General features: G+C 43.6%; 1 protein-coding gene across 1 annotated transcript in view; it reads right to left on the bottom strand.

Moving 5' to 3' along the window:
• Positions 1-27,332, bottom strand: part of rims2a (regulating synaptic membrane exocytosis 2a) — a 993,532-nt gene that overhangs the window by 356,677 nt on the left and 609,523 nt on the right. The window contains exons 8-12 of the mRNA XM_067981485.1: positions 20,822-20,921; positions 19,967-20,090; positions 6,549-6,595; positions 4,516-4,628; positions 2,476-2,523 (exon numbers count right to left, since the gene is read on the bottom strand). Coding sequence (XP_067837586.1) covers positions 2,476-2,523; positions 4,516-4,628; positions 6,549-6,595; positions 19,967-20,090; positions 20,822-20,921 — 432 coding nt within the window. The remainder of the gene's footprint in view (positions 1-2,475; positions 2,524-4,515; positions 4,629-6,548; positions 6,596-19,966; positions 20,091-20,821; positions 20,922-27,332) is intronic.

The following is a 27,332-nucleotide window of genomic DNA, read 5'->3' as shown; positions in this document are numbered from 1 at the left end:
TTTACCATTGAAGGAAACTTAAAGTTTGAATAATGATGCAAACTACAGATATAGCTTGGAATAGAATGAACACACAATTCCTCAAACATGCAGCAAAGCAAAGAGGTATTCTGTCAAATTGCAAATGAAGTTTTAATAAAATATATTGATAGTCTAATGTTCTAAGGGGAGGTAGAAATGGTATCTAAACTTAAGCTCTAATATGCTAGCAAACAAATTGTACCTAAGTACAAACCCTACCCCAGCTATTCCTCATCCAGAAACTATTTCACAATCAACAGTAAAGAATGATCTTGGTATTTATTCCTTTATAAGTTTAAGATCTATAGGTGAGATTTTGCTCCTGTGCAGGTGGAAGCAGATTTACTCTGGTTTTGCAGTGATCAACCCCACTTCTTCCCAAAATGCTAATTTTCCCATTGCTGGTTAAAATATATTTACTGAAAGTAATTTGGGGATTTGTTAACATTTGACAAGTGTTTTCCACTTTTCAATGGGCAGATTCGTTGCCATGAGTAGGCAGATTACACATTTCAAGTCAGAAAAATAATTGCAGCAAAAATGTTTCCATCGTGGATGGCTAGTGCTCTGCCCTACTGAGAACAAGACACAAAAGAATGGTTGTATTTGTAACAAGTCACAGAGCAGCTGGAGATCAGGCCAGTTCTCCAATACCTCAGATAGGAAAGTAATATCTAGTCTGATTTGTCAAAATATGTATGTAATTGGTGTTATTTCTTTGCTTAGCATGCTCCTCTATCTGTATAAATGTTTAAGTGCCAACATTACAACAGAGTAGCCGTAAAGGAGCAGTGTCTTCTTCACCTCAGGAGAGAACAACCAGAACAGCAAGCATCATTTTGCTGTAATGACTTATTTTACAACACAATGCAATTTTCAGGTGAACTGTTCTATCACATTGAGTATGAACAAAATTTGTCAATTATGTTTTTCTAAATAATGTGTCCTTTTAAAGCAGTCACACAAGCCCTGCTTTTAACTCAGGGCAGGAGTTGGGTGGGCGGGGCCGTTGCAAGCGGCTAACTGTCCCGATCTTGGCAGCATAGTCAGTCAGTCTCCCATCCGATATCGGCAGGAAGCAACAACAAGCCAGGGGGTGGGAGTGCAATGTTGGGCGGCAGGAGGCCACTGCCGGGGACTGACAGAACACTGTCTAGCACACAGGGAAGTCGTGGGGAGATGGCTTTTGGAGGGCCTTGCATTCGGAGGAGGGGGAAGCACAGGGCAGGAGAAGCCTAAACTCCAAAAAAAACTTACCTTTTTGGGCCTCTTCTGGCCCTGACTTTTCTTTCCCACTAAGTTGGCCTGGTGGGAAAGCCACAGTGGCTTTTCAGGCAGGTGTCCTTCTCATCTGCTCAAAAAGAGCAGGTTAAAATCATAGCCAGTGGGCTTGGTGAAGGACGTCAGCAGGTGAGTCCCACAGGTGGTTTTAACTGCTTGCCCGCCCGGTTTACGCCAGGGATAAAATTGCCCCTACAGAACTATATATTTATAGTTCAATTCTATCAATAATGTACATCATTCAAACTTCAACACATTTAAGATGGTGTACTGCAAAGCACATTGCTCCTTGGAAAAAGAGTGTGAAAATAAACATGTAACCCACCCCATTGCTCTCTTAGAAGAGAAGGTCTAAAGAGCAATAAAAAAATAAGTACCTCAAAATGGGAAAGCAGAATTGTAACTGTGTATTCAAAAAGATAGAAAGGAGTCTGGTTGCCAACCAGCAGACAACTAGTTTGAATCCCAGGGCTGTCCATCTCTTGGACTTGTAGGCCTCAGTTGGGGAGAGATTCATCAGTTCTCAGTCAGTGCATTGGATAGAGCACCACATGAAAAGAAAGCATTCCATCTGAGGAGATGGAAGAAGAAGAAAAGCCCACCAATATCCATCTCAAAGCACACATCCTACTGACCGATTGGGGTGCAGAAATGATCATAGCTATGAAGGGTTCTGTGGCTCAGATTGTTCCAACCCTCCCAACTGTGCGGTTACAATTAGTCTATAAACAGAAATAGAAAAATAAGCACTGCTCTTCCTTTTCAGTGTCATGGTTAATTACAAGATCCTAAAGAAGAAGGGAGACCACCACAAACTTTGCCACAATATCTCTTGAGGTCTTTCTTATTGACAAGCACAACTATGTATACGATCTGTTTGTATAGGTATCATTTGTTTGCCAATGGTCAATTGAAGGATCTAATGCAAATTGGAAAATGCAGCTCACTGTTCTTAAACAGTGTAATGGCAATATGAATGAGTCTTGTTCCTGAAAACATGCACAGCTTTACTTAGTATTGGTGGGATGTTCTGGAGTATAAAGTATGCAGATATGCTAGATAAAAATACAATAAAGGGAAAGGGGGAGCAGACAGAAAATGAAAATTGCTGCCATTGATTTACTTCTCTGCATTTTCCAAATGATAATATTTTCAGATATACAGTGCCTTTACCTGAACCCTAGGAACAAAAGGCGCTGTTCTTCTACTAAGGCTTTGGCTCTGGTAATCAAAATTAAACAACAAAGAAAATAAATAAAACCAAACTAAAAAGGTACATCCACACTCAGAAACTTAAAGAACGCTCTAAAATGAAAAGAGGACACAATTACAGCAGCAAACGTTTACCGTATCTCCCACGATGCACTTCTTTAATTAAACAGTACATAAAGGTGACATTGTAGTTATACAAATATAAACCATGTTGAACTCTTATATTTATTTACAAGTTCCATTGAGGAAGTCAATAAACAAACTCCCTTAAGGAATCCATCTTGATTTTTATAGTGCCTATTGAATACTTGAGGTCTCGATTTCAGTGCCATTCCTAAGTTTTTGAAATTGCATTGTTAAAGTCCTAAAAGAGATCACAAATTGTCTGATGTTATATTGTATAACACACCGTTTCAACAGTGTGAGCATTGTATTTTTTTTTCCCTCTGGTACTTTTCAGGGTATAGTTTAACATTTTCAGACTGAATTTCAGCCTTGGGCACACTTCTATTTTTAATCTCTTTCTATTGATTTTTTTTTCCTCTGACAAAGCCAAATGCACGCAATAAATCAGCAGCAAAAATCCTGTAAATTAGATATGAAAGAAGTTACAGTAACAATTCAGAGGATGCTCAGAAGTTGTAACATTAAACATACAAAGAGGAAACAGAAGCAATGACAATTCATAACCATTGGTGTGAAAGAAGGCACATTCAAAGAGGCAGGAGCAGGAACAGCACCCTGGAATTTGTGATGAAGGGTATTAACAAATAAACCAGGCTAGGAATGAAACAAATAACTGGGAATTCAGAAATCCCTAAATGCACATTGAGCCATTTAGGAACACTGTGCCAGTTTAATCAGTTGTTACATATTCAGCACTTTTTTTTCATAAATGACTGCACTGCTGTTAAGCAAAAAATATCTGACTCAGCTGCATGTACGAGTAAACTAAAAAGTCCTATTTGAAATTTTTACATGAAAGTGGGTCATTGCTTGCAACTCATGGAGAATTTTCCTCTCTCCATCTCTGATCTTCACGAACTCATGCGCACACACTTCAAGATTCGCAGAATCTGTCCACTCAATTAAAAAGCCAGTTTTAGCAATGTGGCTCGGGGTGTAGTGTGCTGGCACATTTGTGTGCGATCCCACTAACTAATCAGATGTGAGCGTTACCTCAGAGGAAGAAAGATGGTTCCGATACACCCTGTGTGTTAAGGCGTACCAGCCATCAGTTGGGCCCAACTGGTTTGGGGGGGTGGGGGGTGAGATCCAAGCCAGACAAGCAACTTGGACCCTCGAAGACTGGTAAATGTTCTTTTTCAACATACCTTGATCTGCTCCCTTGTGCAGGGAGCAAAAGGGGTCATGGCTGGGATCTGAGGAGAGCCCGGGCACCCCCCACAAACACAGGTAACCAACAGATTTTTCAGCTGTATGGGTCAGGGATGCCCCAACAGTGGTGCTTGCACCCTACTGTCCCATGCAAGTTAGGTGCCCCCCTTAGTGATCCCAGTAGGGTCAGCGTGGAAGACCCTGGTGCGCATGATCCCAGCGTAATTGATGGGAGCACTCACCATGGATTTTGAGGCTATAGCATTTTGATAAGTAAAAATTTTCAGGAGGAAGCCCTCACTGCATGTGAAGCTTGGTTCTTTGTTGCCATGATGCACCAGGATGCTGATGGTCACTGATGGCACCAAAAGAACTCAAATGGTTTCATGGATATACTTTTAAACACAAATCAAAAACGTTTTTGTAAAAAGAAATCATCCACAGTTACCTGAAGTACACTCAGTTTCTGACCCTGAAATTTCACATTGCTTTGAAATTTCACCAATACTACTTAACATGAAGGTAGGATTTCCCAATGTACAAGTGTATGATATTCTGGGTGCAGTGCTTACTATCCATGACCACCATATTTCTGTCACTAATCTGAGATAAGAAACATATAAGAAAACACAAGCATATGATATATAATTGGTGATTACATACTGAAAGCTGTCCAGGCAGGAATTGTGGAGCATCTCGCAACATGCCAGGGCTCATGGGAGAAGTGACAGAAATAGAGGGGCGTTCCATCTTCTGGGACTCAAAGGAGCTCGAACCTGTGGATATAAGTTGTTTTTGTTAACTACACAAGTTTATTTCTCTGCATGTTTAATTTTAATGAATTAATAAACACTTTTAATAGTTGTACTAAAGGTAAATTTAAAATCTTAAACAAAAGCATAGAAATTAAAGAAATGAATAATACTAAAATGACACTGAAAACTTAATCTTCCACCTGGACAAAACCAAGGAGAGAATTTACTGACAGAGAGGAGATTACGCTGATGCGTTTCGATGTGATTTACTTCACTGCATCCTATCTTTGTAAACAAGCAATAAAAGGCCTGACAAACTTTATTTTTTAAAAGAAAAGATAGTCTATATAATGGAGGAAAGGCTGCAACTCCTGTATTCACAACGTTAGAATTCTTCCGTAAGTGCGCTCTAAGGGTCATATAAATTATTGCTAGCGTGGCAATCGAAACATTGCACTGGAATTCTGCATTGCTTATTTTGTTTTGACATATGCTCCATGTTCGATCTCTTTCATTTATGGGTAGTCATGAGTATCTGAGAAAGGACACAGAAACAAGAACAGCAGAAAAGAGTTAACTTAAAGGAGGGATTGTACAATTCAAATAAGGAGGAGTGTTTTGAAATAAAATTCCTGAATTCAGACATTTTATTAGCCAGGGCCTTTTAGGTAACAGTGAATAATGATGCAGATATGTTTAGTTAAGAAGGAGTGATGTTAGTTGATGTAACATTTTCTAAAAGTTTGAGCTTTTGATCCTCACTGTAAAAAAGAGTCTCTGGACTGATGTACTAGTTTGTTTCTTCAATATCTGGAGGTAAATCTTCTGTATTCAATCCCACTCCCTGTTAACTTTGAAAGGGGGCAGGGGTTGGCTGGGCCTTGGAGACCATGATTGAGGGTCCGTGAGGGAGATCGCGAGCCTCGGGAGTGTTGTTGGGGTATGGGGAGTGAAATTGGGGGCCTCGGGAATGCCGTTGGGGGGTCGGGGAGAGAAATCGGGGGCCTCAAGAGTGTAGTTGGGGTTCGGGTGTACTGTTGATGGGTTGTGAGTGCTGTCAGGGTCGTGGAGGGTGATTGCGGGCCTGGGGAGTACAGTTGGAGGGTTCAGGTTGTGGGAGAAAGATTGGAGGTTGGGGCCGGGGCCTGGATGTCAGAGGTCGGGGGTCTCGGGACGGGGAGCGGCGGTGATTATGATAAGTACTTACCTTTGTTTACTTACGTGGTGTTTACAGTTGTTTTTCCTGGAGGCAGCCAGCACTGGTGCAGGCTGCCTCAGGGCAAACAAAGTTGCAGGTTGCAGCAGGGACCTGAGGCAGACATTAGGCCCTAGATTTGCATATGTAAATTGCCAAACGCCTGCTTCAGGCATGGGTAAAGGACGCCTCTTGTTTCCCAATATGGCGGGTGGCGCATTTCCAGTCGGAAGTGTGTGCACGCTTCCTGCCTGCCATTTTGGTGTCTTAGTTGGCCGTGTATCACCTAAAAAATGGGCGCTACTTGGCCCAATTTAACCCCAGTAGTTTGCTGAGAAAATGTCCATTTTCTAATAGTCTCTTTCTTCAGTATCTGCAGTGCTGACCTGGCCTTGATGAAACCACGTCACTGGTGAATAAAATTTTAGCCACACTTGTATCTAACAGAGCAAGAGCGAGCGAGAGAGTGGTGCGCCATGTACTAAAAATAAAGTTAATAAAATAACTGCAGCAGCACTGTGTGGATTATCCTATGAAACTGGCAGTTTTATCTTAGAAAGTAGAAATGCCTTCTCCTCCGTGACACTAATGAATATTAATCTACTTTCCTTTAGCACTGAAGAAAGGATAGAATTTTACAGACATGTATACTCATGAATAATTGTAACCTAGGAGTTTGGCCATTAGTGATGAGTTTATTAAAATAAGTCAATTTAACTGAAGATAAGAGAGAGAATCACACTTACTTGACTCCAGCTGTCCATGTGTGCTGTCTGGTATCCGGGGAATATCCCTTCAAGTAAGAAAGAAACACAAAGCAAATATTTAACAACTACATGAGTGCTGCTATACTTCCACAGAAAGGCTCGAACATCGTACAGTAAAATCTGATGAATAGGTCACACATCAATGTCATAGTTACCATTTCAGTTCAAAAGAAATCCTGTACATTGTAGTGGTACATAAATCTACACTCTATTTAGGTCCAAAATGGAAGAATCCTCTTTAACTTGTGTGAACCATTATTAAGATAAATATATTGTAAAGCAATGATCCAGTGACTGTGTCACAACATGGCAGACAGGTGGCTGACTGCTTCTTCACTCAGCCTTATTATTTCATAAATACTTAAAATTCAAATTAGAATCAACGTTATGTCAATGTTGCCTTCTTTCTTCCAAGCGATCTGTTGATGGGGGAACCTATTCTTACCAACTGTTGGCTGGATTTTCAATCCTTCCAATTGCAGACTTTAGAGAGATTAGACAATATCTCACACAGAGCATAGTACGGAGGTACCACCTGCAGAAGCATAATCGCAATCTAGCCATTTACAAGACATTGTTAGACAACAGTGCAGGGCCTAATCATTCAATATTTTATAATAATCAACTTATAACTCCTGTTTACACACGTCCAACATTTTATTAAAATAGTCCAAATTCCTTGCATTCTCCATACAAAAAGGTTGATTTATTTTTGCCATTCGCACTGAGCAAAGTACAGCATAAGTTAACTTAGGCCTATTATTTATGTCTAAAAGCACAGAGGTTCTTTATCTTAGCTGTCCCATCAGGAAAAGGGAAAGCATTGAGCAGAAGCCAAATTTTTGTCCACAATTCTAAGTTAGTTCTAAATGGCTAAGAACTGGTGCAAATCCAGCCTGAAAGGTCATGTGCAAATAGGATTTAATCCTCTGGTTCAAACTTATTTGCATAATTATTCACAGCTCCAGTTATAGGTTCAGGTGGCCTTATGGAGGACACTACTGGTGGAAAAAGAAAGCTGGATGCAAGTCACATTTAAAAGGATGGGGACAATTAAAACAGTGTGTCACAATAGGGGAATAAAAAGTCAGAAAACCTTTCAAGAGCATTAAAAGACATCTCAACCCATCAGCAGCCTTTGCCAAGGCTGAAAAGACAGGGCAGTAAGAAGTGACAGGCAAAAATGAAAGGAAAGGGAATGCTAGATGCAGGCATGAGTCATGAAAAGCTAAGTGCCCACAAATGGCTTAAAATTACTGCTCTTTAAATACCACCTGAAAGATCTGCCCGTAGCAACCCTGTATGCGAAGTTTCATTGATGTGCATTGCATGCCTGCCAGCTAGGAGCTCAGGCAGAGAATTTCCATTCCCTCTTTTCCATATGGGAATGAAATTCCTGCTTTGACTGGAAACTTTCATTGCCCATTCCAGACCAGACTGGAAACTGAAGCAGTGCCGAAAATGCGGTAATCAGACAGGACTGACTTCCACTTAATTTCGCTGTCCTTTACGGTAACAACAACTTGCATTTATATAGTGCCTTTAACATTAAAGAACATCCCAAGTTGTTTCACAGTGGTGTAATCAGACAAAAATGGATGGCGAGACAAAGGAGAAAATGGAAGGGGTGACCAAAACCTTGTTCAAAGAGATGGGTTTTAAAGGGGGCCTTAAAGGAGAAGAGTGAGATGGAGAGGCAGGTGGTTTAGTGAATCAGTTCCGGAGTGTAGGGCCTAGATGGCTGGAGGCATAGCCGCCAATGGTGAGGTGAAGGGACAGAGAATGAACAAGAGGCTGGAGACAGAGGAATGGAGAGTTCATTGTTGGCGTTGGGGGGGGGGGGCGGGGAGAGGGTTGTAGGGCTGGAGGAGGTTAGAGATTGTGAGGGACGAGGCCATAAGGGGATTAAAAACAAAGGTAAAAATTTTAAATTTAAGGTGTTGGGGGACCGGGAGCCAATGTAGGTCAGCAAAGACAGGTGATGGGTGAGCGAGACTTGGTGCTATATAAGATACTGGTAGCAGAATTTTGGATGAGCTGAAGTTTATGATTGGCGGAGGATGGGAGTCCAGCTGGGAGAGCATTGGAATACTCGAGTCTGGAGGTGACAGAGGCATAGATGAGAAATTTTGTGATGGAGAGATTGTGGGCTTGGAAGTTCAGATCCTGGTCGAATAGGGCGGCAAGACGGCAATTAGTCTGGTTCAGCCAGAGACAATTACTGGGGAGGGAGATGGAATTAATGGTGAGGGTGTGGAGTTTGTGGCAGGGCTGAAGACTATAGTTTCAGTCTTTCCAATGTTCAACTGCAGGAAATTGTGGCTCACCCAAGACTGGATATTGGGCAAACAGCCTGACAACATAGAGGCAGTGGAGGGGTCAAGAGAGGTGATGGAGAAGTAGAGCTGGGCGTCATCAGTGTACACGTACTCGCTGACTCCATGGCTGCGGATGATGTCACCAAGGGGCAGCATGTAGATGAGGAAGAGGAGAGGCCAAGGAGAGATCCATGGGGGACTCTGGACATAACAGTCTTGGGGTGGGAAGAGGGCCATTGCTAGTGGTGCTTTGGCTATGGTTGATTAGGTCAGAACGGAACCAAGTGAGGGCAGTCACAGTGAGCTGGACAACGGAGGAGAGCCATTGGAGGAGGGTAGTGTGATTGACCGTGTCAAGAAGGACGAGGAGGGATAATGCACCACAGCTTATAGTCACACAGGATGTCATTCGTGACTTTGGTAAGGGCCATTTCAGTGCCATGGCAGGGATGGAAACCAATTGGGGAGTTTCAAACACGGAGTTGCAGGGAAGATGAGCACGGATTTTGGAGGCGGCAACTCATTCAAGAATGTTGGAGAGGATAGAACATATGAAATAGGAGCAGGAGTAGGCCATAAAACCCCTCGAGCTTGCTCTGCCAGTTAATAAGATCATGGCTGATCTTCGACCTCAACTCCACTTTCCCGCCCGATCCCCATATCCCTTGATTCCCCGAGAGTCCAAATATCTATTGATCTCAGTCTTGAATATACTCAACGACTAAGCTTCCACAGCCCTCTGGGGTAGAGAATTCCAAAGATTCACAACCTTCTGAGTGAAGAAATTCCTCCTCATCTCAGTCCTAAATCGCTAACCCCTTATCCTGAGACTATGACCCCTAGTTCTAGACTCTCCTGCCAGGGGAAACAGCCTCTCCGCATCTACCCTGTCAAGCCCTCTAAAAATGTTATACGTTTTAATGAGATCACCTCTCATTCTTCTAAACTCCAGAGAATATAGGCTCATTCTTCTCAATCTCTCCTCATAGGACAACCCTCTCATCCCAGGAATCAATCTAGTGAACCTTCGCTGCACTGCCTCTGAGGCAAGTATATCCTTCCTTAGGTAAGGAGACCAAAGCTGCACACAGTACTCTAGGTGTGGTCTCAGCAAAGCCCTGTACAATTGTAGCAAGTCTTCCTTACTCTTGTACTCCAACCCCCTTGCAATAAAGGCCAACATACCATTTGCCTTCCTAATTGCTTGCTGTACCTGCATGTTAACTTTCTGTGTTTCGTGGACAAGGACACCCAAATCTCTGAACACCAACATTTAATAGTTTCTCACCTTTTAAAAAATATTCTGTTTTTCTATTCTTCCTACCAAGATGAATAACCTCACATTTCACCACATTATACTCCATCTGCCGCCTTTTCGCCCACTCACTTAACCTGTCTATATCTCTTTGTATCCTCCTCACAGCTTACTTTCCCACCTAGCTTTTTATCATCAGCAAACTCGGATACATTACACTCGGTCCCTTCATCTAAATCATTAATATAGATTGTAAATAGCTGATTGTTGTAACACCCCACTAGTTATAGCCTGCCAACCTGAAAATGACCTGTTTATTCCTACTCTCTGTTTCCTGTCCATTAACCAATCCTCTATCCATGCTAATATATTACCCCCAATCCCATGAGCCCTTATCTTGTGTAACAACTTTTTATGTGGCACCTTATCAAATGCCTTTTGAAAATCCAAATATACTACATCCACTGGTTCCCCTTTATCTACCCTGCTAGTTACATCCTCAAATAACTAATAAATTTGTCAAACACGATTTCCCTTTCATAAAACCATGTTGACTCTGCCTAATCATATTATGATTTTCTAAGTGCCCTGTTACCACTTCCTTAATAATGGATTCCAGCATTTTCCTGACGACTGATGTCAGGCTAACTGGCCTAATAGGGAAGTTGAAGATGGGCGGTAGTTCACAAGGTGGCCGTAGGGAAGTTTATATAGTGGGAGAGGTTTAGGGAGAGCAGAAGGTCAGAGAATTCAGAGGAAATAGAGCAAAGGGACCTGAGATGAACACTAAAATCATCGAGGATGAGGAGTTGTCCAGTGCAGAGGCTGGGGGAGAAAGGGAGGGAAGGTATCTTGATGAGAAACTCGGGATGGGTTTTGGGGGGTGTGGTAGAGAATGAGGATTTCAAAGGAGTGATGAGAAGGGTGAAACAAGGTGAGGTGCTCAAAGGGGGAGAAGATGCCAGAAGAATAGGGGGAGAGATTAAGATATGCAGCAGTCTGGGTGAGGCAGGTGATGGAATGTATAGCTAGTTGGGGAGACCAGTAAGGGGCAAGGTGCCGCCACCTGTGAGCCAAATTTCAGTCAAAGCCAGGATGTTAATGGAATCGTCCACAATAAGGTCGTGGATAGCAAGGGTCTTGGTCGCAAGACATTCTGGAAGGAAATGCGGAAAGGGACGGTGATTGTTGGCCCACTGGCAGAGTCCGAGGGAGCAGTGATGGGTGCAGTGAGCGGGACAGGAAGGAGATCAGCAAGGTTAACCCCCAGCATACGTGCTGAGCGAGAAGGTTAGCAAGAAAGGAGGATGGAGTAGTTGGGGTTGCTGCTTGTAAGGAGGCAGCGACGGGCGCCTCGATGGCCCCTTCAGAGAATGCTGAGAGTGTCACAGAGGGTAGTTATGGGCTTATTGAAGGGCGATTCAGCAGGAGAGTTGGTAAGCAGAGGAGTAGTGGTGGTGTCCAAGAGGGCAGGAATGAAATGCGGCAAAAGGAAGAGGAAGAGACAGGAGAGAAGGGCCCAAAGAGAAAAAAAGAGATGGAAATAACGGACTCAGGTCCAGGGCGGCAGCCAAAAGGCACACTCGAATGGACATATAGGGAATTCTGGTTAGTTAGGCATTGCAGAGATTTGAAGAGACAGAGGACCTTCCCCCATACTCCAGGTGCCTTGTATCATATGGATCAAAAAAATCGTTGCACTCAGTACAATTTTAATGTTACAATTAAAAGTTACAATATCTAATTAACCAACTGTCAGCCCATAGGTGCAGAACTTCACTGGATTCATAACCCCACCAAACACTAACGCACTCCACAAGGCAAGGCACAGAGGAGGTGCAACGAACTGAGGGAAAAATCCAAGTTCCAAGGAATCCAAGGCTTCTCTTCTTTCACCTCTGCTAATGCCAGTTACAAAGTAGTATTGGCAGCAATATAAAGATATAGGGCAGAGGGGTTTAATCCTATAATGCATCATTACACAAAGAAACATGCTAATGTTTGAGAACTATTATCATGTAAGGAATGAAGCTTCTAATAGTATTGCATATCCAATTTTTTTGACGTCAGATCTTCCTAAAATTCTCAGAAAAGCCTTAATAAAGTTGCAGAATTATGACTCTATTCCCCAGTGCACCTCAGGAGATTCAGAGCACTGAGGGGCAGCATTTGCACAAAATTGCAGAATTGACATATGAATTCAAATATAGTGAAACTCCACTTATAGTGAAAGTTCCAGAGTCTCAATTTTACTTTGTAAATCAACAGAATAATACTCCCATTGTAAGGGATTTACTAACTGTCTACACATCATTTAGCTCATAGGAAGCAGCAGAAAGCATCTGACTGAGCAATGGAAATCAACACCACCTGTCATTTGTACTGTAACTGAACTTGGAGCTTGATACATCCCCTGCCTCATCAAACTTTTAGACAGTAATTCTAAACCCGTTAATTCTGAATATTTCTTGGGGAAAACACGATATGCTAGTGCCATGATAGGACACCGGCTACACTTACTGTTCCTGACTATGACCGTGCCACGTGTGGTAAAAGCCTGAGAGTAGGTTATGTGTGCCTTCTAGGCTGGAGGACTATGCATGGCTTGGGGAAAGCACCAAAGTGTGTGTGTATATATATATAAAAAAAATAAATAAAAGAAACTCAAAAAAAGATATGGGCTATAAATTGGGCCGCATAGCGCCCCATTCTGTAGGCGCTACACGGCCTCCTAAGGACCCAAAATGGCGTCCAGAATGCGCATGCACACTTCTAGCGTGATGTGTGCTGGACGCCATCTTAGTAAAGGCATATGTGCACGCACAGATAACAAATGCTGGCAGGATGTAACATGGGGAGAACATGCGGTAGATCAGTATGCAATGCTGATTTAAAGGGACAGATGCGATTTTGGAACTCAATGCTCCAAACAACGCACTGTCTTAATCTCGCGCAGATGAACAGGTCTTAAACAGTATGGAGGACCCCCCCAGTAGCGCTATTTAAAGGGATCATGCAGGAGTTACAGGTTAGTTGCTGGATTATTGTTCTGGCTGCTGATGCATTTGTACCTGTTTTTGGAGGTCTCCTATTCTTGAACACTAGACCTAAGGGACATAGCCTAAAAATTAGAGCCAGGAGTTGCAGCAGGGAATTCAGGAAACACTTCTATACGCAAAGGGTGGTAGAAGTTTGGGACGCTCTTCTGCAAACAGCAGTTGATACTAGCTCAATTGTTAATTTTAAATGTGAGAGTGATAGATTTTTGTTAACCAAAGGTATTAAGGGATATGGGACTAAGGCAGGTAACATGGAATTAGGTTACAGATCAACCATGATCTCAGTGAATGGCGGAACAGGCTCGAGGGGCTAAATGGCCTACTCCTGTTCCTATCTTCCTATAATAAAGTTTCAATACTCTACAGGGAGTGGGCTGTCTAGCTGACAGGCAACAGCAAGGGCACTGGCAGTGTGGCAGGGGTGGGACAGGAATGCTGTCATCCTGAGAGAGAACAGCAGGTTCATGTTCCATGGAGCCACTGCCACTTGCTGCCTCCTGTTATGCGCCACTTTCTCCTGCAAGAAAGTGGGACATGTGTCAGTGAGTGTCCTGCAAGATGTTTGGATGATGTGGCTGTCATGGTTGAATAACTGCCAGTGTGTGTGACCTGTGAGTTGTGGGTTTGCGGCTTATAATGTGTGAGGGTGAGAGGAAGCATCTGATTGGATGTGGGTGATGAGGGGTGTAGTGTGTGGAGCAGTGGATGTGGCTAGTGGTGCAGTTGGTAGGAAATGCCACTTGACAGTTGACCTCACCTTGACCACTCATCTCAAAGCATTGAACTTCTTCCTGCACTGCATCCATGTTCGTGCTGCTGTGCGCCTGGCATTGACATCTTTCCCTACTGCCTCCCGTTGCCTCTTGTGCATATGTCTGGAGGGTCTCTTTCCCCCACCCCCCACCCTCCCCCTGTGGATATAGGATGCCCCTCCTTCTGTCCACCTCTTGCACCAAGGCCTCTAGTGGCTCATCAGAGAACCTTGGTGCATGCACTCTCGCAGGCCTGGTACAAACTCAGATCGGCAGATTGGTGGAGTCTGGAGTGCAGATTGGAGGTTGTGGGATTTAGTAGTGCACGACCTTTATTCAATGTTTTAACATAACTCAACAGTTTATAAGCATAGGGACTGGACCTGCATCTGTGTTTTACGTGTGCGATGTCTGATCTCTGTTCAGACTCCGTGCGGACCTGTTTCTTATATTTTGCAAATAAGAGGTGCAGGCTGCCTTTAAGAGTTGAAGACTGCCTTTAAGTGGTGCTAGCCCACTCACACAATATCAGGGCCCCCCTGCTGGTGAGCAGCCAGTCAACAGCGCAGCTAGGCCTGGCTGCTCACAGATATCAGGTAAATCACCAGACAGCACGAATGTTACATGCTGCCTGCATCTCAATGACCGGGAGGGGGTTAATCGCGCACCATGATCCCTGCGCCCAGTTTCGGGGGTTATCCAATTTAACCCCCATATAGTTTTGCACCTAGCACCTTTCCATCATGTTGTGTCTTTTAATGGCATAACATCTGAAAATGTTGCATGACTCTTAGGACATAAGTTTGTGATTGGCTGAAATGAGACTTATCTGTTAAGTTACCAATTGACTAAAGGTGAATGATTCAAAAGCAGGTCAGTAAATGCCAAAGAGTAATGAGTGAATAGCAGAAAAATGAGTAACTAAGTTTGTTTACTTAACAGCAAACTAAACGTTTTGGGATTCAAAGGGACACCAATTTTTTTTTCCCCCCAAAGTTATCAATTTCAAACTGGCAAGTAGCACAAACCAACCATCCAAATCACTCAAAGTTATGCAAGAAGCCCTTAAAAAAATTAAATAATTCAGAATACAGGCCTGGAGTTTCCTTCGCATCTGCGCCCCAGAGAGATGTGTAATCTGGGCCCAAACCAATTACGTGGTGGAATTTTGGGCAGAAGTGAGTTACGCGCGTCACTGCAACACGCCCAAGTCTCCTCAATCTTTACAGCCGTCCATCAGACGAGTCTCCACCTGCCAAACTGGCCACTCCCCTGACTCTCAAATGTGAGTCTCCTCCAATTATGCTTGTTCTGGGGGCCTCTTAACATTGCAAGAAAGAAAGTAATTCTTCTGGTGTTTAATTGGAATTTTTGGAGCGCTTTTTAAAATTTATTCTCAGAGGCCTGCTCTGTATTTTCTGTTTCTTTAAATGGATTTTCATGGCTTAAGTATAAGTCACATAAAAAATTGAAAAGCTTCCCCGATTGCATGCTCTGCAAACTTGCTGTGCCTGATGTGCATGAATGTTGGTTAAATGAGTTGAAACTTAAATTTTCATTCTTAAAGAAGAAATATATGGCATGGGTTCGGGGCTATCCTTGGGCTTAGATTCTTTACCCTGATTTACGTCCATTTAACCCCATTTTAAATTCAGACATATTCTAATGAGATTGGGAGGATACATCGACGTAACTTGACATTGGCAAAATGGCCACAACATTGGGCACTACAGAAAGCAGGTCTGTCATATTTTTCCTTGATTCCTTTGGAAGTTTTGAGTCTTAAAGCTTTCTTAAGTTCAACTCCTTAATGCTGGATGCACTGTTTAAATTTCTCTCATGCTGAAATAATCTGCTCCATTAACCCCCTGCTCATTCCAGCCATCCCCTTTCAGGTGTTACTGCAGGCCCATGATCAGAGTCTACCCTGCCCAAAAAGTGAGCTACATACATTCAGCGTGATTCAACACTAGCAGCCCGTCTATTCAATATTAAGGAGGCCTGACCATGAAAACCGATTGAGCCTCCGGCCAACGTCACGGGTGGACGGAGCATATGCCCCGCCCACCAACTGCTGGTTTATATTAGAGATGAAAATCCGCCCACCCCACCCCCCACACAATGGGCTCGATTTTAGGGTCGGGTTACCTGCGGGTTTCCAGCGGGGGGGCCCCGAAAATCCCGATCTCCGATCACGTGACCGGATTCGGACGAAATCCCGGCCACTTCCGGGTACCGCGCTGACGTGCGGGGCTGCGCGCGCAAGCCCCGCTGGTGGGAATCCCGCAGGCAATTAAAGCCAGCGGGGTTCCACTTGAGAGCACTTACCTTGCTCGTTGTGGTCAGTTAATGAGCTGAAGCAGCTGTCAAAAGAGGAAGTGTGGGATTTTACGTTCAAAGCAGTCAGTTTCCCACACTGGGGGAAACAGGACCCTTCAAACCAGGCGTGTTGCAGCCAGCAGCCTGTGGCAGGTGCCAAGGTGCGCTCCACGGGGGAGCGCCCTCACCCACGCAGGAGGCCACCGCGTCACATAGGGCAACCCCTGCCCCCCACCACCCCCCGGCAAAGCCAGAGGACAGACCGACACGAAACCGCAGCCCCAGTCCGAGGACCCACACACCTACCCTGCACAACCCCTCAGATCAACACCTGCCAGTTGGGTGGTGTGTGGACACCCTCGGAGGACGAAGAGCATGACCACCACCAGCAGCCTCGCAGTCCACGCCGTCCGCCGCAGAGACGTGGATCCCCCCAACACGGTGTGGTTGCACGCCCACCTGCACAGCAGGAGGGAGGGCTACCGCAGAGAGAGACGCGTCGCAGAGGGCACTACCCTCGCCACAGGGTCCACAGACCGAGGCGCAGCTCCCCGGACCTCTCCGAGCAGCAGTGCACAGGGAGGCGCAGATTCGCTCGACATGTAGTCGTGGAGATCTGCAGCCTCTTTCATGCCGAGCTGCTCCTGGCTGGCCCCAGCACCAACTGCTTACCTGTCGCTGGCAAAGTCACCACTGTCCTCCACACCTTCTCCTCCGTATCCTTCCAGGGTGCAGCCAGCTACACCGCCGATGTCTCTCAGTCGTCTGCGCGGACGAGCCCTGCAAATACACCTGCACCTACTCTGCAGTAACACGATGGGTGGCATCAGTGGTGGGTCCTCACAGTGATACCCAGGAGCGGGCATTATTGGACACAATGGACAGGATTCGCGGAGACATGGCAGTGGTGGTGTCAATATAATGTGTGCTGTTTGTGGCTCTGAAATTCAATATGGGTAACACCCATGACAAACCCTCAGAGACCCTTGTGCACCCCCTTCATGCTGACGAGACGTTTGCCTTACCCTGCCTACTGCACATATGTGATGCATGCCCTGTGGCTGCAGCACAGGTGGTGGCAGGTTGAGTGAGGCTGGCCGTGAGGGAGATGCACGAGAGGGTGAGTATGGGATGGAGCCATGAGATTGTATGAGGATTGGGTCGCGTGTTAGTGGCAGGATGAGTACTGGCGAGGTGAGTAGGTGGAGGTAAGATGAGGATGGGGTGTGAGTGGGCATGAAGGGTGATGTGACAGAATAGTGTTGGCGGTGCCGAAGGAGATTTGGGGTGGGGGCAGTGTTGTGGCAGACGGAGTGTAGGGGAAAGACTTCGTGTTCTCACTGTGGCTGACCTACTGCGGTCATTGCAGCGCCTCCTGCACTGTATGCAGGTGGGCGATATGTTGGTGGCGCAGGTGACCCCCTCTGCCACCTCGAGCCAGGCCTTCTTGGTGGCAGAGGCAGGCCGCTTCCTCCCGCCCGCCGGGGGGAAGATCTGTGTCCTCCCCCTCCTCCTCACCCCATCTGATGATACCTGGGGTGAGGCATCATTAAACTGGGAGCAGCCTTCCCCCTGGGCTGCTCCATGCTGCAATTTGTCCCATTGGTTGCAGCATCTGTCAGTGGAGGACTGCCCCTTTAACTAGAGAGCCTCCAGCTGACAGATCGTACTGCGCATGCGCAGCCCGCCCGACGCGCAGGCCAGCGCCGTGGACCCCGGAGGAGCAGGTAATTGGATCCTATTAGTGGATTGCCTGCTACGATCGCGTGGGCAACCCACTAATTTCGCCGTTCGCGTTTTCGACGCTCCCGGAGGACCACCCGCTGGGAACCCGCAGGCCTGCTAAATTCGAGCCCAATGTGTTTACCGTGCTCCATGCAAACAGCATTAACTTGTACTCTTTAAATTCTCTCTGAGCCAGGGGAGCCTCCAGTTGCAAAGGGGAAGAAAAATCTGTGTTTTATTTATTTAGTGGGCACTGGCTCTCGAAGAGTTTGCACACCAAAGGAAGACAGAATTTTTAAAAATTCTTTCAGAGGTGTCTAAAACAGGCAAGAACAGTGTGAATTGTTCAGTGTTATTTATGTCGCAGGAAATTTGCGTAAGCATGTTCTTGATTATCGTACAATGATACATGCTGTATTTTTCCTATCTTGCTTGAAATAAAATGAAAATTTTGAGTCCATATGCACTACTGTGGGAGAACCTTCACCAGACGGACTGCAGAGGTTCAAGAAGGCGGCTCACCACCACTTTCTCAAGGGCAATTAGGGATGGGCAATAAATGCCGGCCTTGTCAACGATGCCTACATCCCATTAACGAATAAAAAAAAAACTTTTAAGGGCATGGACTATTTCAGTTGCTCTCTGATAAATTGGACACTCATTGTGCAATAAACAAATCTGCCCAGTACTGCTCAGACGATAGTTAAATATAGAATTAGGATCAGGGTGTGGGAGCTTGGTTCGGGGTCTTGATCAATGTGGACTATAACTTGAAGCTAGAGAAAGAGGCTGCAGTTGTTAATGTGTTTTTTTAATAAATAACTGGCTTTCTTTCTCTTGTTTTAAAATGATTGTTTTGCATCTGTTGCCAAGTGCAACACTTTCAACTGTGACAACATCTGAAGTGTGATGGATGCTTGTTAAATGCAAGACTTTTATACATATACTAGCAAATCTCTTGTAGCGATTGTCAGGGTAAATCACATATTAAACTTTTATAATGACAGAAGTATTATGCCATGTAAAGCACAATACATTAATCTGCTGTCAAAGAGGAGCTTTGATTGCCTTAGTCTGCCCTCTTAAAGATGTGGAGATGCCGGTGATGGACTGGGGTTGACAATTGTAAACAATTTTACAACACCAAGTTATAGTCCAGCAATTTTATTGTAAATTCACAAGCTTTCGGAGGCTTCCTCCTTCGTCAGGTGAACGATGTTCACCTGACGAAGGAGGAAGCCTCCGAAAGCTTGTGAATTTAAAATAAAATTGCTGGACTATAACTTGGTGTTGTAAAATTGTTTACAACTCTTAAAGATGGAAAGTCTAATTGTTATAAGTAGACACATCCCGAGGTAATTCAAAGTTTAATGATTGTTTGATGTGGGAATTTCGCAGATTGGAATGTGCTCGTCAGTTTCAGGCTGCAGCTCAGAAGCACCCAGCAGCTTATACTTGTTTCGCATTTGTGAAAATGTGTGACATCTGGAGTGTGGCATCTATAGTGTGACATCTGTACTTGGTGATATACCGTTTACTATAACAACAGATCTTACTTGGCGTTGCTCACAATAAGTCAGATGATATGGCTGTTTTATAACGATAGGGATGTTATACCATGTAATGCACCAATGTAATGCTCTGCTGCTAAGGTAAAATGGTATCCCTTTAAGGCCGCAAAGTTTAGTTGCTAGTAAAGAAACAATAAAGAAACATTGCTTCCTTTCTTATTTTAAGTTTGAATGGTGAGATCAGTCAGAAGTTACAGATAGTCTGGTTCTTCTGACAATTACGGTTTTTCATTTGGTGGAGTACTTAACTATTTTTTTATTAAAAGATGAAAAATCATGGGAGCATGCGCCCAAATCCTGATATGTACAAATTGATAAAATTACCCCTCGTAAGTAATCTCAAACTATACGTTAATGAAGGATTGGGCTACATTTGATATTAAACCAAGACTACTAACCCAATAGGCCTGGAAACCAGCAGTTCTACTTGTGGCTCAGGTTTAGATTCAAGAATGATGTTATACACCTCCTCAAAGGTGGCTCCTTGTAATGACCTTCCATTCCATTCCAGTACTTCATCACCTAAAAAATCAAAATAATGCAGAGTGGGCAAAAGCATTAATGTATAATTATAAAGAATTACTAATGAATAGTTAAAAAAAATATTTTAGTAGACTCAGTTGGCTGGCATAAAGACTGGCGGAATTTAAAGTGGAACCCAGGATCAATCCTAAAATACAGAATGCTTGTCAGATTTCAGGCAGGATACTACAATAGATTAACCAATTCATGAATCTAGAATCGTGACCAAATGAAAACTTCTGCTACTATCCATTTATGACATTGTGTAGCACAGAGGTGAAATAAACGGTACAATATGTTATTCCAATTTAAACCATTCAATCATTTTTACTGTTGTACTTTCTCCTCCTTTGGGAACAATGCTGTACTAAGAATAGTGTGCTCATCGATACTATCACAACTTTTCCAACTTCAGACGGATTTTTTGTTTGGACATTTTAGTTTGGATTTTTCCAACCACTGTTAGTAAAATGCCGATGTTAAAATAACACTGATCATAAAGTCTAGGCCTTTATTTGATCGTGATTAAAAGGTAGTTGTGTTCTACCTTCTGTAACTGCTCCACACCATTACTTACTACCTAATTCTAATCACGTATAGGGGCGTACTTCACAGGTTCACATTGGAAAGAGATTGGCTGCAAAGCAATGGTTATCAGGAATCAGAGTAGCATGGATGCCAACAACAGATGGAAGGTAATAAAACAGGCTAAAGATTTTGAATGATGGTACCTGGTCTAAGATGCCCCACAGTGTCTGCTAAACTCCCCTTCTTCACCTTGGTAATGAATGCACATAGTCTGCCAGACTCAGTCATCTTTCCACCCACAACCTGGTCCAAAGAAAAAGGGTCAAAGATAAAAATCATTATTATTTGGCCTACTCCGCAAAACAACAAATTGATTTAACAGCATTTTTATCCAATCATTGGATCTTGTTTCCATTCCTAATCACTTCTGGAGAACAACTGTCTTGTTGAGAAAAACCTTCACTTATTTGCCATTTTGATACTTACCTCCCATCTTGAAGTTGTTTATCTAATGTCCTGTGTTCTTTGTTGCATCTTCCCGCTTTACTCAAACATGAGAACAGGTGACCTTTGTCCTACTCACGTGTCTGCCACTTGCATAAGTTGACTGACATATTTTACATCGTAACATGAATTACCAATACTGCTTTCAAATATCTGTAGAATTTATACTATAAAGTAGTACAGGAGCATCACCACCAAGTAGAAGGAGGTTAAGTTTTTTTTAATGCAATTGGAAATGAATATTTCAAAATGAAATGAATATCAAGTGTGTTAACCAGTTCTGCCATTATCTATATATTAAAATTGGTATGCCATGTTGCATTCCATTGAAAAGGGTATGTAACTCTTTTGCCTATGATGTCTGCAGGCAACACTGCCGTAATAAGATTTTCCAGTGTTATGTGACAGTCTGTAATGGCTTTGTCTGAATGCAGTTGCAGGATCTGCCACAGGGTGTGCTATGGAGCAGTTTTTAAAAACCTTCTGAGCATACAGTGAGTCGGCCATGTTGATTTTCTTCTGTGTGACGTAAGTCATAAGGTATATACTTGTTTTTCTGATATTTTTCTTAACTTTTTTGCCCCTTCCAGGTTTTTCCAAGCCTCCACATCTCTAATTTCACTTCCTGAGGGCCTCTCATTCCCCTATTGCAACTCAATGGGGCCTCAGATTGCAACAATTTTGGCTCACTCAGGCCTCCACCATTGGGAAAATCTATGCCTGCACAAACATGGAGTTAACAACATTTCGGCCTACTTGAGCCTCTGTTTCACTTATTTCCACCTCATTGGACCTCCGGTTGTCACCATTTTGGGCTTCACACTTCAACAGTTCCCCATCTCAATCCTGACCATCCAACTATTTCGCCCCACTGAGGCCTCTAAATGCTGCCATTTCACAACTTCAATTCTCTTACCGCCACCCCCCCCTGCACTCCCCCCCCCCCCCATTGATTTCAGACCGTTCTTACCTGAGGCCAAAAAAATAAGTAGGATAGGAGTTGAGGAAGTACCAAAACATGTCAACGTAAAAATTAAAAAGTAGCAAGAGGAAAAAAGGATGGAGAACTGTGCTGTCAAGTCACTGCTCTCCTTACATTGGGACCTGAGGGTGGGGGAGGGGGAAGAGGGCCTACAACAGCACAAATATAGTAATGAAATGGAACTGAGACAGGATTAATGTCACAGTGCCTCCTGCCTCATTTTCCTGATTCTCTATTTAGCAGAGGTCCTAATATAGGTTTTATAGCAACAAATAGGCCTTACAGCTTGAGGCCAGCCCCATCGGAGAAAAATCGGAGAAAAAGGTGAACAGCAAGCAAATGTCAGCCAAAAGCAAGCAGATACTGTCTTCCCCTTGGGTTCGGGGTATTCAGGATTGCAGGCTTTCTGAGTCTGCAGCAGCAATTGGCTTTTCTTCCCTGCTTCCAAGCACAATTGTAAACAATTTTACAACACCAAGTTATAGTCCAGCAATTTTATTTTAAATTCACAAGCTTTCGGAGATTTTCTCCTTCCTCAGGCAAACATTTGCCTGAGGAAGGAGAAAATCTCCGAAAGCTTGTGAATTTAAAATAAAATTGCTGGACTATAACTTGGTGTTGTAAAATTGTTTACAATTGTCAACCCCAGTCCATCACCGGCATCTCCACATCATCCAAGCACAAGGCTCTGATTATGTGCGAGTCTGTACCAGGGACTCAAGCTAATAAGCTGAAATTGGAAACACAGGCGCATTCAGATCAGGTCAGATGAAGCACTCAATGGGGGGGGGGGGGGGGGGGGGAGAGGCGCGGTACTCCGTCTAACTAGTGCCCAGGTTGAGGGTGGGGGGGGGGGGGGAATCATCTTAATAAGGCGCATTTCACTTTCGAATGTTAAGTTAGTCAAATTGAACTCATGTTATGTGTGTGCATTCAATGCAGCCGGGCTGCGTGTAACTACTCAGATATACAAAATGCTACAAACCTCCCTCCTCCCCCTTGTGACACGGTGAACACCTCTACAGTTTAACTTGGCTGCTCCTCGAACGATACTCTTACGTGCATTCAAAAATGCACTAGAATTTGTAATACAACAAGGATGATAATGTGATGTCTGTTAGCTATGCACTAAAATTTGGTTTGATTAGAAATAAATACAAAGGAGTTTTCAATCAGAAGTAAACCCTTCCTGGTTTCTGCAGTTTTCACCATTTGTTTTTTAACCTGGCTTGCGGAGGTTTTTAACATAGGAATTTTTTTTTTAAACATTGCGTTTCCCTGCATCTCTCACAAACCTTCAAAATATAAAGAACCGTTGTTTTTTTTTCTACTTTTACTTCTGCTGTACATTAGTAAGCTTAATAAGAATGACAAAAAGAGCAACTTAATGGATTTACCATGTTGATCACTCACTTATTTCCATACAAACTGTAATGGAAAGTATTAAGGTTGGCTGGACAAAGTTGTCTGTATTGTCACTGAACAGGAAACATCATCAGTGAAACTGCAGGGGTGCCCTCAGTAATAGGTCATAGGAACAGGAGCAAGCCATTCAGCCCCTCAAGCCTGTTCCACCATTCAGTTAGATCATGGCTGATCTGTATCTTAACTCCATCTACCCGCCTTATTTCCATATCCCTTAATACCCTTGCCTAACAAAAATCTATCAATCTCAGTTTTAAAATTTTCAATTGACCCCCAGCCTCAACAGCTTTTTGGGAAAGAGAGTTCCAGATTTCCACTACCCTTTGTTTGAAAAAGTGCTTCCTGACATCACCCTGGAATGGCCGAGCTTTAATTTTAATATTATGCCCCCTTGTTCTGGACTCTGCTACCAAAGGAAATAGTTTCTCTCTATCTACCCTATCTACTCCTTTAATCATCTTAAACACCTCAATTTTATCACTCATTAATCTTCTATATTCGAAGTAATACAAGCCTACTCAATGCAACCTTTCCTTACAATTTAACGCTTTTAGCCCCGGTAGCATTCTAGTGAATCCATGCTGCACCCCTTCCAAGGCCAATATATCCTTCCCGAGGTGCTGTGCCCCGAACGGAACGCAGTTCTCCAGATGGGGTCTAACTAGAGATTTATATAACTGTAGCATAACTTCCACCCCTTTCTATTCCAGCCCCCTTGAAATAGAGGCTAACATTCCATTAGCCTTTTAAATTATTTTTTGAACCTGTCTACTAGATTTAAATGATTTCTGTACTTGGACCCCTAAATCTCTCTGCTCCTCCACTTTTCCTAGCTTCTCACCATTTAGAAAATATTCCTGATCTATTTTTCTTGGGTCCAAAGTGGATGACCTCACACTTCCCCACATTGAACTCCATCTGCCACAGTTTTGCTCACTCACTTAATCTGTCAATGTCCCTTTGCAACTTTCTGCTCCCATCAACATTACTTACTGTGCCACCTAACTTAGTATCATCAGTAAACTTAGATATACAGCTCTCTATTCCTTCATCTAAGTCATTGATAAATATAGTGAAAAACTGAGGCCCCAGTACAGATTGCTGGGGGGACACAACAAATCACATCCTACCAATGGGGAATGAATTAGGGCAGGTGGAGCATGTTTCAGTGGTGGAGCATTTGGAGAACAGTGATCATAATATCATTAGGTTTAGAATAGTTATGGAAAATGACAAGGAACAATCAAATGTGAGAATACTTAACTGGAGGAGTGATAATACAGTGAGTTAAAAAAGGATCTTCCCAGGTGGATTGGAATCAAAAATTGGTAGGCAAAACAGTAATTGAACAATGGGAGGCCTTCAAGGGGGGAGATGATTCAGGTACAGAGTAGACACATTCCCACGAGGGGAAAATGAAGGGCATCCAAAGCTAGAGCTCCCTGGATGACTAAAGATATAAAGATTAAAATGAAACAGAAAAAGGAGGCTTATGACAAATGTAAGTTTCATAATACAGTAGAGAACCAAGCGAGAATATGAGAATAGATTAGCGGCTAACATAAAAGGTAACCCAAAAGTTGTTTATAAACATATAAATAGTAAAAGGGTAGTCAAAGGAAGGGTGGGACAAAAATGTGATTAGGGATATAAAAGGAGATCTTCTTGTGGAGGCAGAGTGCATGGCTGAGGTATTAAATGAATACTTCGCATCATTCTTCACTAGGGAAGAGGATGCTGCCGTTGTAGCAATAAAGGAGGAAGTAGTAGTGATATTGGATAGAATAAAAATAGATAGAGGAGGTACTTAAAAGGTTGGCAGTGTTCAAATTAGAAAAGTCACCCAGTCCAGATGGGATGCATCCTAGGTTACTGAGGGAAGTAACGAAGAGGGTTGATGAGGGTAGTGTGGTTGATGTTATGTACATGGATTTTCAAAAGTCATTTGATAAAGTGCCACATAATAGACTTGTTAGCAAAGTTAAAGCCTATGGGATTAAAGGGACAGTGGCAGAGTGGATAGAAAATAGGCTAAGGGACAGAAAGCAGAGAGTAATGGTGAACGGTTGTTTTTAAGACTGCAGGGAAGTACACAACAACAACAACTTGCATTTATATGGTGCCTTTAACGTAGTTAAATGTCTCAAGGCACATTACAGGAACGATTTTCAAACAAAATTTGACATTGAGCCACATATGGAGATATTAGGGCAGGTGACCAAAAGCTTGGTCAAAGACATAAATTTTAAGAAGCGTCTTAAAGGAGGAGAGAGAGAGATAGGGAGGTGGAGAGGTTTAGGGAGGGAATTCCAGAGCTTAGGGCCTAGGCAGCTGAAAGCACTGCCGCCAATGGTGGAGTGATTAAAATCGAGGATGCGCAAGAGACAAGAATTGGTGGAGCATAGAGATCTCGGAGGATTCTAGGGCTGGAGGAGGTTACAGAGATAGGGAGGGGTGAGGATTTGAAAACAAGAGTGAGAATTTTAAAATCGATATATTCCCGGATTGGGAGCCAATGTAGGTCAGCGAGCACAGGGGTGATAGGTGAAAGGGACTTGGTGTGAGTTAGGATACGGGCAGCAGAGTTTTAGATGAGCTCAAGTTTGCAGAGGGTGCAAGGGGGAAGCTGGTCAGGAGAACATTGGAATAGTCAAGTCTAGAGGTAACAAAAGATGGACGAGGGTTTCAGCAGCAGATGAGCTGAGGCAGGGGCAGAGACGGGCGATGTTACGGAGGTGGAAGTAGGCGGTCCTGGTGATGGAGCGGATATGTGATTGAAAACTCATCTCAGGGTCAAATAGGATGTCAAGGTTGCAAACAATCTGGTTCAGCCTCAGACTGTGGCCAGGGAGAGGGATGGAGTCAATGGCTAGAGAACGGAGTTTGTGGAGGGGACCGAAGACAATGGCTTCGGTCTTCACAATATTTAGTTGGAGGAAATTTTTGCTCATCAGACAAGCAGTGTGACAAAACAGAGACAGTGGAGGGGTCGAGGGAGGTGGTGGTGGTGAGGTAGAGTTGGGCGTCATCAGCGTACATGTGGAACCTGACATTGTGTTTTCGGATGATGTTGTCGAGAGGCAGCATGTAGATGAGAAATAGGAGGGGGCCAAGGATAGATCCTCGGGCGATTCCAGAAGTAACAGAGCAGGAAGGGAAGCCATTCCAAGTTATTCTCTGGCTATGACTAGATAGATAATAGAACCAGGCAAGCGCAGTTCCACCCAGGTGGACGACGGTATACAGTGGTGTTCCCCAGGGGTCAGTATTAGGACTACTGCTCTTTTTGATATATATTAATGATCTGGACATGGGTATAGAGGGTATAATTTCAAATTTGCAGTCTGCAGATGACACAAAACTCAGAAATGTAGTAAACAATGTGGAGGACGGTAATAGACTTTAGGAGGACACAGACAGGCTGGTGAAATGAGCAGACACATGGCAGATGAAATTTAATGCAGAGAAGTGTGAAGTGATACACTTTGGTAGGAAGAATGAGGAGAGGCAATATAAATGAAATGGTACAATTTTAAAGGGGGTACAGGAACTGATGACCTGGGGGTGTATGTACACAAATCTTTGAAGGTGGCAGGACGAGTTGAGAAGGCTGTTAAAAAAACATATGGGATTCTGGACTTTATTAATAAAGACAAAGTACAAAAGCAAGGAAGTTATGGTAAAATTTTATAAAATGCTGGTTAAGCTGCAGCTGGAGCATTGTGTTCAATTCTGGGCACCACACTTTAGGAAAGATAGGGTGCAGAAGAGATTTATGAGAATGGTACCAGGGATGTGGGACT

The sequence above is a fragment of the Heptranchias perlo genome, chromosome 3 (assembly GCF_035084215.1).
Source record: "Heptranchias perlo isolate sHepPer1 chromosome 3, sHepPer1.hap1, whole genome shotgun sequence".
Lineage (NCBI taxonomy): Eukaryota > Metazoa > Chordata > Chondrichthyes > Hexanchiformes > Hexanchidae > Heptranchias > Heptranchias perlo.
The sequence above is the reverse complement of the archived record's forward strand: the minus strand, read 5'-3'. Positions and strand labels throughout refer to the sequence as shown.